A 13,761-nucleotide genomic window follows, 5' to 3' on the forward strand; every position below is an offset into this window, starting at 1 on the left:
AATCCCCGGCTTCCCATATGGTCCCCTGAGCCAGAAGCAATTTCTGAATGCAGAGCCAAGAGTAATCCCCTCCCCCCAAAAAAAATTACTCCCACAAGGGTGCGAGAAATAGGATAACAGGGATATCCTATCCTGAGTTCAATCCCACAGTCCCCCAAACCCCACCAGAGTGATCCCTGAGCACAGAGCCAGAAGTGCGCCTTGAGCACTTTCCCACAAAAGAATTACTTGCAAGAGGTCAAAAAGATAGTACAGGGCATGTGCATGCAGACTCCAATCCCATCCCTGACACCCCCTATAGTACCTGACCACTACCAGGAAAAACTGCTGAGATATGGCATACATGCACTCACACTCACACATACACATGAGGACACAGACGCACATATTCACAATTCTCTCACTCACACACATATTCATATACTCTCACGTATATACACTCACATACTGTCATGCATACATTCTCTCTTTCCTTCTCTCTCACACACACACCTGCACTCTGTTTTCTGAGCCCAGCAGTCAGGGTCAATGTCCTCCCTCTCTGTGGGTCACCATGTCATTCAGGGATTGTCACAGGTTCTATATGCATGGCTGGAGCTTAAGATGCCAAAGACCAAGGAGTTTGCACACCCAGGCAATCTTGTTTTGGGGCCTTGCCCGGCTGTGCTCAGGGACTGTATATAGTACCTGGATCAGTTGCATTCAAGACAACCCCTTACCTGCTGTTACTGTTTCAGCCTCTACATTCAAGGAATCTGACTATGGCCACAGTAGGGATTCTGAGGCTGTGAACTCTGGCCTTCAGGACCTTAGCTTACTGATGTCCTTGCTGACCTCCACTTCCTCCTGGCTTGGTGGGAAGGTAGGATGAACCCCAAAACCCCCCAAGGTACTTTCTCCATGTCACCTCCCCTGCCATCCATCAGTCTACTTTTCCCAGCTCTCTGTCCTATAGCTCAGAGTTCTGGTAGTCAAAAGCTTTTTCTGCAGAATGCCATCCTTGCAAATGCTGCTTTGTTGGATCAGAGAGATAGGACATTGAGTAAGGTGTTTATCTTAAATGCAACCAACCTGGGGCCAGAGTGATAGCACAGTGGTAGGAAATTTGCCTTGCATGCAGCTGACCTCGGTTTGATCCCCAAGGTCCCATACGGTTCCCCAAAGCCAGGGACTAATTTTTGTGTGTGTGGTTTCTTGGGCCATACCTGGTGACGCTCAGGGGTTACTCCGGTTACTCCTGGCAATGCGCTCAGAAATCACTCCTGGCTTGGGGACCATATGGGATGCCAGGGGATAGAACCATGGTCCGTCCTAGGTTAGTGCTTGCAAGACAGACTCCTTATCATTCCACGCCACCACTCTGGTTCCTAAGCACATAGTCAAGAGTAAACCTTGAGTGTCATTGGGTGTGCCCCCCCCAAAAAAATGCAACCAACCTTTGCATTTGATTCTTGGCATCCCACAGGTTCTTTTTTGGGGGATCACACCCAGTGGCACTCAAGAGTTACTCCTGGCTCTGCACTTAAAAATTGCTCCTGTTGGGGCTGGTGAGGTGGCACTAGAGGGAAGGTGTCTGCCTTCAAGCGCTAGCCAAGGAAAGATTGCGACCACGGTTCAATCCTCCCCCGGCATCCCATATGGTCCCCCCAAGCCAGGGGCAATTTCTGCGCTTAGCCAGGAGTAACCCCTCAGCATCAAACGGGTGTGGCCTGAAAAACCAAAAAAAAAAAAAAAAAAAAAAAAAGAAAGAAAAGAAAAGAAAAGAAGAGGGGCCCTGAGAGATAGCACAGCGGTGTTTGCCTTGCAAGCAGCCGATCCAGGACCAAAGGTGGTTGGTTCAAATCCCGGTGTCCCATATGGTCCCCCGTGTCTGCCAGGAGCTATTTCTGAGCAGACAGCCAGGAGTAACCCCTGAGCAATGCCGGGTGTGGCCCAAAAAAACAAAAAAAAAGGAAAAAAGAAAAAAAAAGAAAAAAAAGAAATCGCTCCTGTTGGGGGCCAGAGAGATAACATGGAGGTAGCGCATTTGCCTTGCATGCAGAAGGACAGTGGTTTGAATCCCAGCATCCCATATGGTTCCCCGAATCTGCCAGGAGCAATTTCTGAGCATAGAGTCAGGAGTAACCCCTGAGCGCTGCTGGGTGTGATCCAAAAACCAAAAAGAAAGAAAGAAATCACTCTTTTGGTTTTTGGGCCACACACTTTGATGCTCAGGGGTTACTCCTGGCTATGAGCTCAGAAATTGCTATTGGCTTGGGGGACCATATGGAATGCCAGGAGATCGAACTGCGGCCTGTCCTAGGTCAGCCGCATACAAGGCAAGTGCCCTATTGCTGCATCACCGCTGCTGTACCCCTTGAGCCACTCCAGAAGTGATCATCAAATACAGAACTAGGAGCAACAGGTGTGGCCCAAAACAAACATAAAGAGAGGAGAGAAAATAAATGTTTGTCATGCATAAGTTTTCCATGATCAAAGCTGAGAGGCCTGAGCAATAGCACAGCGGAGGTGGAAAGGGGCGAGGGAGACTCTTGCTTTGCATGAGGCTGACCCAGGTTTGATTCCTGGCACCCTGTATGGCTCCCCAAGCACTGCCAGGAGTGTTTCCTGAGCGCAGAGTCAGGGTTCCCAGCTGATAATCACTTCTTCCTTCTGATGCTTGTTTGTCCCCTCAGACACCCCATGAGACTGAGTTTCTGATCTGGGCTGGCTGCTGAGTGGGTGGATGGTAAGCAGCCTTCCCTGCTCTAATTAGAGCAATTTGTTTCTTCAGGGAGATCATTTGTGGGAGGAAATACCGCCCAGAAGTTTGGCTAAATATATCCATGCCTGGCAGCATGGCCACAAAACTGGCCCTGGCCAGCAGCTGGGTTGGGGAGGCCCCATCCCATCAGAGTGTCATAGTGCCTCTATTTTAAGGGTTGGAAGTGGTATGGACCTAAACCTCACCCGATTGTGGGTGAAATGACAGAGTGGAGGTTTGGAGCCTGGAGAAAGGAAATTTTGGTTCGTCAGACTATGGCGCCATATTACCACCTCACTCCAGGGCCCAGTCCCCAGCACTCGGCCTTTCTGCTCCCTTAAGCTTGTACCTCAGATCCAGGGGTTTGGCCAGTTCTCTCCTTATATCCCATATGAAAACTCCCTCTTCTCCCTGCTCCTTCCAGGCCTGAGAGAATCCACTTTGATGTGAATGGCAGCACAACCATCTCCTTGTTGAGATCTGGGGCCAATGAAGCCTGGAGCTCTACACCGAGGTATGTAAAGCTGGGTCGACCAGATGTCTGTAACACCAAAACCATAGCCAGCTAGTTTTCACATATCTTTTTTATTTTGGGGTCACATCTAGTGATGTTCAGGGCTTACTTCTGTCATTGTACTCAGGGAATCACTCCTGACAGTGCTTTGGGGAACCATATGGGATGCCAGAGATTGATCCTGGTTGGCTGTGTGAAAGGCCAGTATTCTCCCCTCTGTCCTATCTCTCCAGCCCCAGAGCTGTTCACTTTTATTTTTTATTTTTTTATTTATTTATTTTGGTTTTTGGGCCACACCCGTTTGACGCTCAGGGGTTACTCCTGGCTATGCGCTCAGAAATCGCTCCTGGCTTGGGGGGACCATATGGGACACCAGGGGATCGAACCGCGGTCCGTCCTACGCTAGCGCTTGCAAGGCAGACACCTTACCTCTAGCGCCACCTTCCTGGCCCCTCACTTTTATTTTTATTTTTTGACGTGTAACTGGCTAGGGTCTGCCTTCCACCAGGAGCAGTCAGGCTGGGCAGTCCCTTCTGCTGTTTGAACCCTATGACAAAGCAGTGCTCAGGTCCACTGACTCTTGAGGACACTAGGATTGCATACCAGGCAGTGTCAACAGGGACCAGCTGTGAGGCCTCGTGAGTGAGTTATACGCTCTGCCACTTACTTGTGTTCTCTCCCCAGCTCTTCCTGATGATCAAAACCCTAAAGGGGCTTTCAAAAACAACCATCGTCAACCACAAATGCTGTGCCACATTCTGAAGGAAACTGAGGGTTACCATAAAGGAAATGATTTGTCCAAAGGGACAGACACAACCAGCCAGCAAAGCTGGGACTTGTCACTAGGTTTCCGAGAGTTCACCACCATCACTAGAATCTCTCTCTAGCTTCATTTTTTTCGGGGGACAGAGGGGCATATTCATTGGGGCTCAAGCACTATATACTGGCTTTGTACTTGGGGATTGTCATGCTCAGAAGACCATACAGTGTTGGGGAGTAAAACCAGACCTTAGGCACCCAAAGATGAGCTCTAGCTGGTGCTCTTTCAATTCAGCCCATCTGACCTCATGCTTGAAACTGGCCTGAGACAGTTCTCATCAGTTCTGGCCTCCTGTTACCCCTGGGGACCCCACTTCCCCCAGTTCCCCAGGGACTCTTTCTATTTTCCTCTCCATTTGCTTTGCTTTGTTTCTTTTTCCCTGCTTCACGGAAATTGAATTAACAGATAATTTTTTATTACCTTGACAACGTAAGGCTCTATCACTCAATTACTGCTGGGAACAAATGCTTAGAAAAAACAGACACTGTAGGGTTTGCTCATCATGAGTTCTCTTGTTTACTAAGTCAAGTAAGGTGACAGGTTCACATTCTGGTCCACATATCACAGCCCCTGGCCCGTGATACCTGTCACTACCCTGTGTGGTCAGAGACAGTGGGTCTTGGCCATGGGGGATGCTTGGGACATGAACACAATGAGGAGGTTGGCAGCAAATGAGCAGGACAAGCTACACATATACACAGGACACAGATGTACCCACCATATATGTGTTGCTGAGAAGGCCTGTATTGGGAGAGCAGAATTTGCCTAGTTCCAGTGGGAGTAGGGGAGCCAAACATGAACACACTTGGCCTAGAACATACAAATGCGATGGAGATGGTCTAAGTCCAATGTCAGAGGCAACAGGATACCTGAGCCATTGGGTTCCATTGGGTCTATAAAATGACTTAAGACACCGAGTCTGCATCTCTTCATTTTATGAGCCACACCAGACAATACTCAGGGGTTACTCCTGGCTCAGCATTCAGAGATCACACGTGGCAGCCTCAGGGGACCATATGGGATTTGGGGGATTGAATCCAGGCTGGCTGCATGCAAGGCAAGGGCCCTCCCTGCTATGCTATTACTCCAGCCCTGGTCTGCATGTATGGATGGACTATCCAAAGTGGGATTGACAAGGGACAAGAAGCCATAAAAAGCTCAAGACACCTAAAATTGCTGCTTGCACTTTGTTCCTTCGAGGTAAAGAGCTGCCACTGTGGCTATCAAGAAGCTGCTTCCAGGAACCCTCTCCTCTAGTTGGACCACACCCTCTGGACCTTCTCAAGCAGACTCACTGTCCAAGGGCCCCCAGATCTCAGCAGAAGCTCAGTTTGTGTGAACTGACAGGTTCTACTCGATGTCTGGAGTTCTCCACCCCAGGAACTTGCACTTTCTGTTCCCCCATGTGCATCGATGTGTCAATGTCTTGGGGGGTCCCTGGGCTCTGTCTTCTGTGTTTAGTCTTCCCAACTAGGCCATGGAGTGATGTGAATAGTCCTTTGGAGAGTGGGATATCTGGGGAGAACTCAACATCTCTACCAGGCCAGTATCCACCTTCCAGCCAAGGGCAGAAGGAAAGACATAGGGCATCCATCGACAGGCACTCCATGACACCAGCCTTGGGCAGGACCTCTCAGCTGAGGGTATAGGATGTGACCTGTTCACAAAATATTTTGTGGGGACAAGCATCCCCAGTGGTGCTTAGGAGGGCTGGGATCTTCCCCCACAGTTTCTGATTAACGGGGCCTGGTTCAGAGTGAAGCCCAAAGATGAAAAGTGGGCCTCTCTGGAGGTCTCAGGGCCTCAGGGGCTATACCCAGCGATATTCAGGGTGGCCATGTTGGAGTGAGGGATCCTAAGGGTCAGGGGCAGACAGAACAAGCACTTATGTTTCTCCCACCCCAGGAAAAACTTCCTCCACCATTTCTACCTGGATTTTCAAGTATAATAAGCATCTCATAGAAAACCAAAGGCTAGGATTGGCTTCTGTCCCTCTTCAATGGGAAAAAGTGAACACAAATGAGCTGGAGCAACTCACTGTGATTTATAAAAATTGCTCCAGAGCTGCCAGGAAGGGGACACAGTGGCAATGCCCAAGTGTGCTGGACACTGCTGTCTCCCAGACCTGGAATCATAAAAGTCATTTCTCTAAACTGGTTCAAGGCAACTCGGTCAAGACAAGGCAAAAAGGTGTGTACTTCTTGCATTAAGTCCTCCTCTTGAGGAAAGTGGAGTGTCTATGGGGCATGGGACAAAGGCCACACAAGGGTCAGCGAGTAGGGGGAGTCAGGGCAGCCCCCAGTAAAGGAGACACTAGCTTGTTGCTGAGAGTCCCAGAGGGAGGCTCCAGCCAAGCCCATGGAATTTGGGGCACCCATCTCTGTGCATTGACCACATGCAGATGCCCAGTTTCCACCCCACCAAAGGGGATATGGCAAAAAGGGCTCATTTGCTACAGCTTCAAACTAGCCACAGAAAATCAAGGAGTTGGGTCCAGAGGTCCTGGGTCACCCCAGCTTTTAGGGGCCATGCTGGTATCTCAGCTCCAGGCCTGTGGGTGTTTGAAGGGTCTTGAGGATCCCTATTCAAACTAGGTGAACAACTTCTACTGTTATCTTCTTTCCCAAGTTGGAGTCAGTCATTCAGTCCTTGCAAATAAGCAGGTGTTTTCTTTCTTCTCTTTTGCACAATAAATAAACACAATGTCTTTATAAGTTCCAAAGGTCCATTCTCGGTGCTGTCCTAGGAACAGAGGGAGACCTGGGGAGAAATAAACACCTCCACCTGGAGGGGCCCCAGGAGAAACACAGAAAAGTAGTACTCAGTTCCCAGATCCTTGACAACAGTAGAGAGAGGGCTCTATGGGGCCTTCTAGAAACATCTAGGCTCTACAAACATCTGGGGAAGGTGTCAGAGCTGGAGATACTCGGGAGCAACACCAAAATCATAGGAAGCTCCTGGGATAGCTCCTGACCCTGAGGATGACCCCCCAGTTCTCCAGTACCCTGACGTCAGGAGCATCAGAAGGCTGCTGCCTTATCTTTACCAATATGTCTGAGCAGGGCACAGTCCTGCATACCTCTGTAGAACCAACATATGGTCTGAGATCTATATTTCCAGGTTGTTCATAATACTTAGCCTGAAACTCAGCCCTTTAAGTTGTCAAAGAGAGATATCAGACTCAGAGTTTGTCCAGAACACCTTCATTGGCCTGTAGTATGAGCTGGACCAGGCTCCTGTCAGTTTTGTTTGGTTTTGTTTTGAGTCATCCCCAGTGATGCTCACAGGACTTACTCCTAACCCTGTGCTTAGGAATTACTCCTGGTAGTGCCTGGGGGGGAGGGGGGAGAGGGATGGGGACCCTATGTGGTGCTGAGAATTGAACCCTGATCAGCTGCATGTAAAGCATGTGCCCTCCCCTCTGTACTATTTCTCTAGCCCTGCAGTTTGGAGGTGGTGTGGAATACTGTGCCTGGGTTTGGAAGAGAGTAAAGGGAAAAGGCTATTTCTGGTACTTGCTCATAAAGTCCCTGTCACCCCCTGTCACACTCATCCAGAAAAATGCTAGGGCTCAGGGGACTTGCTCAGAACTGGCCTCTCCCTGGGGAAGGTGATGAGCCACTGGTTTCAGTCACTCTGGATATAACAGAAGAGACCTGTTGTGTCTGAGGTTCGTGCCTTGTGGGTAGGTTCCCACGAAGTCACTGACTGCATTTTCTTCTGCAGGGCAGGAACCTCTATATTTCCCCAAGGGCAGAAGCCAGCAATACTGCTGGGGGGCCCTGCAAGCCCAGCCTACTTCCCAGTGGCAGATGCAAAACCAAAAATACAACCATAAAACAAACACCAAACTATAAATAAACAAGTAAAATAAAATATAGACATCCAGCCCAACACTGAGGGAGTGAGGCTGGACTCAGAGTCCAAAAGGAGGCATTTCTAAAACCCCTAATCATGGTGAGTGACCACAGACTAACCTCTGTCCACATCTCCGAAGGGGAGGGAACCCAGGAGATGGTCCCACTAAGACACTCGGCACTTTCTTCTGAGCCCTGCCCCAAGGGGCCGTGACTGAACACAGTAGGAAAGAACTTGAGCTGCCTGCCCTCTACCTCTGGGGTCTGCGGCTGTTTCTGCCACTTAGGCCTGTGGCAGCTGGCAAACATGGCACCATGCCCAGGAGCCAGCTGAGTGAGAAGACGGGGCGCAGCAATGGGAGGGCAGTGTGCCATTTCCAAACATCCTGTCTGCCAGCAGCAGGAATGAGGACATGGAGGGGCCAGAGGAGGGAGCCCCAGAATTCCAAAGGGTGGAAGGGAGGCAGATTCATACAGTTCAGCTACAGACGGAGCTACTTTTCCCACGCCCAGATAATTCTAGAAACAGTAATAAAGTCAAATCTCTCTCTGGTTATGTGACACTGAGATGCCCCATGGGCATGAACCGACCTGCATGCAGGTCCGTGCGTGCTTTAGAATGAGTGTGCTCATGTGTCCTCATGTGTGTATGTGTGTTTTCTAGAGCTTGGATTGGGCACATCGGTCAGCTGAGGGTGGGCCTGTCTCACTGTCAGGTCGAACCATTATTGTAGGCAAGCACCAGGGGTACCTGTGTGCTACCCTCTGACCCAGAGAGGCCCACACTCCAGACCAGGCTGTGAGGGTTCCAAGCTGTGAGGGAAAGGGTTAACCTGGAGCCCAGTACAGCAGCTTAGACTGGAATGGACCCATGACAGCTGGTCTGAATATATCTGGGCACTGGCCACAGGTTCTACAGCGTGTGTGTGTGTGTGTGTGTGTGTGTGTGTGTGTGTGTGTGAGAGAGAGAGAGAGAGAGAGAGATTGTTTGAGAGAAAGGATAGAGTGAGAGAGGTGTGTGTAAGAGAAAGTGAGAGAGGCAGGAGAGAGAATGTGTGAAAAGGAGAAATAGAGGGTAGAGAGAAAGTTTGTGTAAGAGAGAGAAGACAGAGAGAATGAGAGTAGGTGTATGAGAGATAAAGAAGGTAAGGTGAGAAAGAGAAGAATGAGAGCGAGAGATTATGTAAGAGAGACACAGTGTGTGTATGTTGTGCGAGAGAGAGAGCACACACAAGTGAGCGAGCTTCCCAAAGGCCCAGTCCTAGCTGGCCCTCCCACGCCATTGTCACCCAAGCTTGACATGCAGACACTCTCCTGCCCCTGGATGCCCATTTATGGGGCAGCCTCTCACCATCTGGGACCATTCTCAGAGCTAAGACTCCCAGCTTTTGGTATGGGGCTCCCCGTAGCACCCTGGCAAGTGCCCTGCTCTCTCTGCTGGGCTGGGGATGACGAGGGAGGGGGACAGACAGGGGCTTTCCCAGGGGTGCCCCTGCTCTACGTGCCCCAGAAGGTGTGACGCTCTTCCAGCAGGCTCACGGAGCGGTTGGTGAGGGTGGCAGCGTCCTGGGCCAGCTTGTAGCCGAAGAGGCGCATGGCAGGGCCACAGGCAGCCTGCACCACCTGCGCCAGCTTGAAGGGCATGTTGAGGCGCCACTTCTCCGACTGCTCCGACGAGTTCTTCCTCGTGGAGTAGAAGCCCGCACCATCCTGGGCCATCTGCGTGTTGACCCTGATCCAGTCCTCTACCTGTGGTGTCAGGGGGACGCCCACAAAGCGGAACATCTCCCGTGCCTTCTGCAGGGGCCTCTGAGCCACGTCCTCATAACGCACGAGCATGTAGCGGCCCCGAAGCCAGGCAGGTGGCTTCAGGCCCAGCTCGGCTGATTTGCGGATGCTCTCGCAGTTTCCCCGCAGGTGCTGCACCTCCTCTTCTTGTAGCCGGTCCTGGCCCTCGGCCAGCCACTTCTTCCAGCTCTGATACTTGCCAGCGAAGGCCACTATGCGGGAGGCCAGCACGGCCCGGGGGTCCCGCACTAGCTGGATGACACGCAGGTCCAGCCGGGGGTCCTCGGCCAGAGGCTGCAGAAACTCCAGCTGCCGGAAGCGAACGGCCTTGAGAGCCATGTGGTCCTTGCGGCGACAGGCCTCTGCCGCCAGCGTGACATTGAGCGGCCCACATTGTCGGCTCTTGCAGCGGTATTTCTCGAAGACCTTCTTGACAAAGGGCGTGCACACGGGCTCCTCGCACAACGATCGGCTGGAACCCCGGCGGAACAGGAACTGGGTTTGGTGGTCCTCGGGCAGGGGGCTAATGAAAGGTTCCAGAACATAGAGGTCACACAGGAAGAGCTGCCGGAGCACATCGCGGTAGACCAGGGCCGAGCCAGCCGCACTGGCCCCGCCAGCCTCGAAGGACACGGTGCGCTCAACGTGCCACAGGGGCTCAAAGAGGTAGAAGAGATTGGTGTGTTGGTTGAAGAACTCGCCCACGAAGGAGGATCCCGTGCGGGTGGTGGCCATGAGGAGCACATGACGGCGACGGTGAGAAAAGTCCTGTTCTGCAATCTCTCTGGAGTCTTCCCCGGCCGGCTCCTGCCCCTTTGCTGCCGGCCTTATATCCAGCTGCAGACTGAGGTTCCGCAGACGGCTCTGCAGCAGGGTGAAGGCCGGATTGAGTTTGTTCAATGACAGGAGGGAGGCGTTCTCGTTGTCGGCCAGCACCAGGGTCGGGTCAGTGCTGTTGGCTTCCACCAGGGGTTGGGGGATCTGCTTCAGCCTGCCCGAGACCCTGTGCACACAAGGACAAAGGGATCAGTGACACCCCTGCACCATCTCCAAGTACCAGTAGCCTCCCGGTGCAGCTCCCCTGAAGCCCGTTTCCCACAGAAGCTGTCTTTGTGGGTATGGTGCTTTCATGGACCATGATCACCAGAAGGTAAGGCAGAAGCAGAAACGAAGGTGTGAGGGTCATAGTGATAGGACAGCGGGGGAAGCACTGTCATGCATGCAGCTGACCACCGAGGGGTTCAACCTCCATATATGGTCCCCTGCCAGGAATGATTTCTGAGTACAGAACCAGGGGTGAGGCCTGATCACAGTGTTACGAAAAGGAAAGAGAGGCCAGAAAGATAGCATGTTGGGAAGAGTATTTACCTTGCAGGCCCAGACCCGGAAGTGAACCCTCACTGTCTGTCCCGCAGTTTGGACACCAACCACAAGCCAGAAAATGCTGCTATATTTCCTCACTTACTCTTTTTGTTGGTTTATTTGGGGCCGCATCTGGTGGTGGTGGTCAGTGCTCACTCCTTTAGCAGGTCTCAGAGAACCATATGGGGTGCTGGGGATCAAAATTGGGGGCCAGTGTGTGCCAAGCAAGTGTCCTCTCCACTGTACTTTCTCTAGGGCCCTCACCTGACAGCACAGGCCCTGTGATTACAGGAGAGCTTAAGTCACCGACAAAGGGACTCCACATGTCTAAGCCATCAGAGCTGGATCATCACCGCACGACAGTCAAGGGACCCCATGGTCCTTTGTGTTGTACAAGGCACTAATGGACTCACACCCCCACCTGAATGAAGGAAGACAGGACTTGCAGCCCTTACCTAGATATAATTTTATTTTCCTTTTCAATGAAGACAAAGACGATCACCACGAAAATCAGGAAAAAGGCGTATTTGCTCCTCATCCTCAGTCCAGGAGGTAGGTCCCAGAGCTTGTGGAGCCAAGCCACTTTTTTCTCCATGGGGAAGATGGCACAGGGAGGTGCTCAGGGGGGCGTCATCACTCAGGGGCAAGTTTGAGGACATCTGGGGGGGAAGGCGGCATCCTGTGGAGAGACAAACAAATTCAGCGCAAACTTCGCTGGCTTTGTTAGGGTTCAAACCTTAACAGTACAATAGATTCCCTTAGCAACACTGCAAGCAACCCCTAAACACTGAGCCAGGAGTAACCACTGAGTCTTGCCAGGAGTGACACCTGATCAAATGAACTCCGGGAAAGGCATTAAAAAAATAGTAAAAAAAAAAAAAAAAAATGCAGCCTGGATCCCACTGTAAATAGTCTTAGGGCAACAGGCTCCAGCAGATTAGGGCCCAAAAAATTGCACACAGCACCATTTTCCATAAATGCACTGCTATAGATGATGTGGGAGAAGCAGCTGGAGAGGCAGGCCAGCCTGCATACCCCTTGGGCCCCAGCCCCACTGATGGTCTGGCAGAGCTGAGCAGCCAGGCACTGTGGGCTCAAGCTTCGGAAGCCACTTCAAGGCCTGGGCTGCAAGTGACCCCACATGTCCTCCAGCCCACTGCCCTCCTGCTGTGGGGCCACATGTTCTCGCTGGCTCAAGTTCAAGGCAGACACAGCCCAGATTCCTCTCTGCTGCTTTGAGAGTCTCCCAACGTGCAGAAGAGGGGAGGCCAGGGGAAATCAGGAATCAAAAAGACAGACTGATAGGACAGGGCTGAGGCACATGCCTACCCTGCAGACATTACTGGTTCAATCTCTGGCTCCTTATCCGGCCCCCAACACCTTCAGGAATGATATTTTCTCAGAGTGAGAAGGAAGCAAGCCCTGAGAACTTCCAAGTTGGGCCCCAACTTATAACAACAAAGCCTAACCCTGCAAACCATTGTGCCCAGTCTCTAAGGTTCAAGAGTCACCACAGCAGGGCCTATCCTGGCCTCCTACCCTTGACAGGCATCAGGATTCTTTCATGAACTCAATGGCAGGGACCCTTTAGAATGACCAGTTGGCAGGAAGTGGAGCAATAGCACAGCGGGGTGGGCACTTGTCTTGCACATGACAGGCCTGGGTTCAATCCTGGACAACCCATATGGTATCCCGACTCCACCAGGGCAGAGCCAGGAGTCAGCCCTGAGCACTGCTGGGTGTAGCCTCCAACCAAACAATACAGAAGGATGATTTGGCCAAAATGATGATAATATGGAACTGGAGTAATAGCACAGTGGGGAGGGCAGCCTTGATAACCCAGGTTCAAACCCCAGCATCCAATAAGGTCCCCTGAGCCTGCCAGATGTGATTCCTGAGTGCAGAGCCAGGAATAACCCCTGACATCACCAGGTGTGGACCAAAAACAGCAACAACAACAAAAGATGACATTTCTACCTATGTCCACCCTTTCATTCAGCAACTTGACTCTTGAGGCTTAGCCTTGGGGTACATCGTGTATAGTACAAGAGGGACATACAGCAACAAACTGTTGCTAAGGCACATTAGAAGAGCTTTAGTGTCTGTTAACAAGAGAATGTCTCCTCAGCCCCCTAAGTCAGATGAATGTGGGTGCTTTACACTCCTCTGAGAAAGACAGCTCAGGACAAGCTGATTTGAAAATCACTACCGGGGCGTTTGCCTTGCATGCAGAAGGACGGTGGTTCGAATAACGGCATCCCACATGGCCCGCCCCAAGCCTGCCAGCGAGCCATTTCTGAGTGTAGAGCAGGAGTGACCCTGAGCACTGCTGGTGCGACCCAAAAACTTAAAAAAAAAAAAAAGAAGGAAGAAAGAAAGAAGGAAGGAAGGAAGGAAAGAAAGAAAGAAAGAAAGAAAGAAAGAAAGAAAGAAGAAAGAAAGAAGAAGAAAGAAGAAAGAAAAGAAGAAGAAAGAAGAAAGAAAGAGAAGAAGGAAGAAAGAATGAAAGAAGAAAAGAAAGAAAGAAAGAAGAAAGAAGAAAGAAAGAAAAAAGGAGAAGAAGAAGGAGAAGAAGAAGAAGAAAGAAAGAAAGAAAGAAAGAAAAGAAGAAGAAAGAAAGAAAGAAAGAAGAAAGAAGGAAAGAAAGAATAGAAGGAAAGAACGAAAGAAAGAAGGA

The 13,761-nt window shown here is 51.0% G+C and overlaps 2 protein-coding genes across 2 annotated transcripts in view; one reads left to right on the forward strand and one right to left on the reverse strand.

Moving 5' to 3' along the window:
* The window catches only part of SPOCK2 (SPARC (osteonectin), cwcv and kazal like domains proteoglycan 2), an 836,669-nt gene that overhangs the window by 52,491 nt on the left and 770,417 nt on the right, over positions 1-13,761 (forward strand). The gene's annotated exons all lie outside the window — the stretch shown is intronic.
* CHST3 (carbohydrate sulfotransferase 3) lies at positions 9,432-11,704 on the reverse strand. The gene is made up of 2 exons (XM_049789165.1): positions 11,540-11,704; positions 9,432-10,725 (listed from the first exon to the last, which is right to left on the reverse strand). The coding sequence occupies exons 1-2, from the start codon at positions 11,677-11,679 to the stop codon at positions 9,432-9,434; spliced, it is 1,434 nt and encodes a 477-aa protein (XP_049645122.1). The 5' UTR covers positions 11,680-11,704.

This window comes from Suncus etruscus, chromosome 15 (assembly GCF_024139225.1).
Source record: "Suncus etruscus isolate mSunEtr1 chromosome 15, mSunEtr1.pri.cur, whole genome shotgun sequence".
Classification (NCBI taxonomy): Eukaryota; Metazoa; Chordata; class Mammalia; order Eulipotyphla; family Soricidae; genus Suncus; species Suncus etruscus.

What these genes read in the sequence shown, in the direction of transcription:
- CHST3 (XM_049789165.1), bottom strand. Translation starts at nt 11,679, where the DNA reads ATGGAGAAAAAAGTGGCTTGGCTCCACAAGCTCTGGGACCTACCTCCT. An exon ending in GAAAATAAAATTATATCTAG is followed by an intron (nt 10,726 to 11,539) that starts GTAAGGGCTGCA and finishes TTGTGTGCACAG; the next exon opens with GGTCTCGGGCAGGCTGAAGC.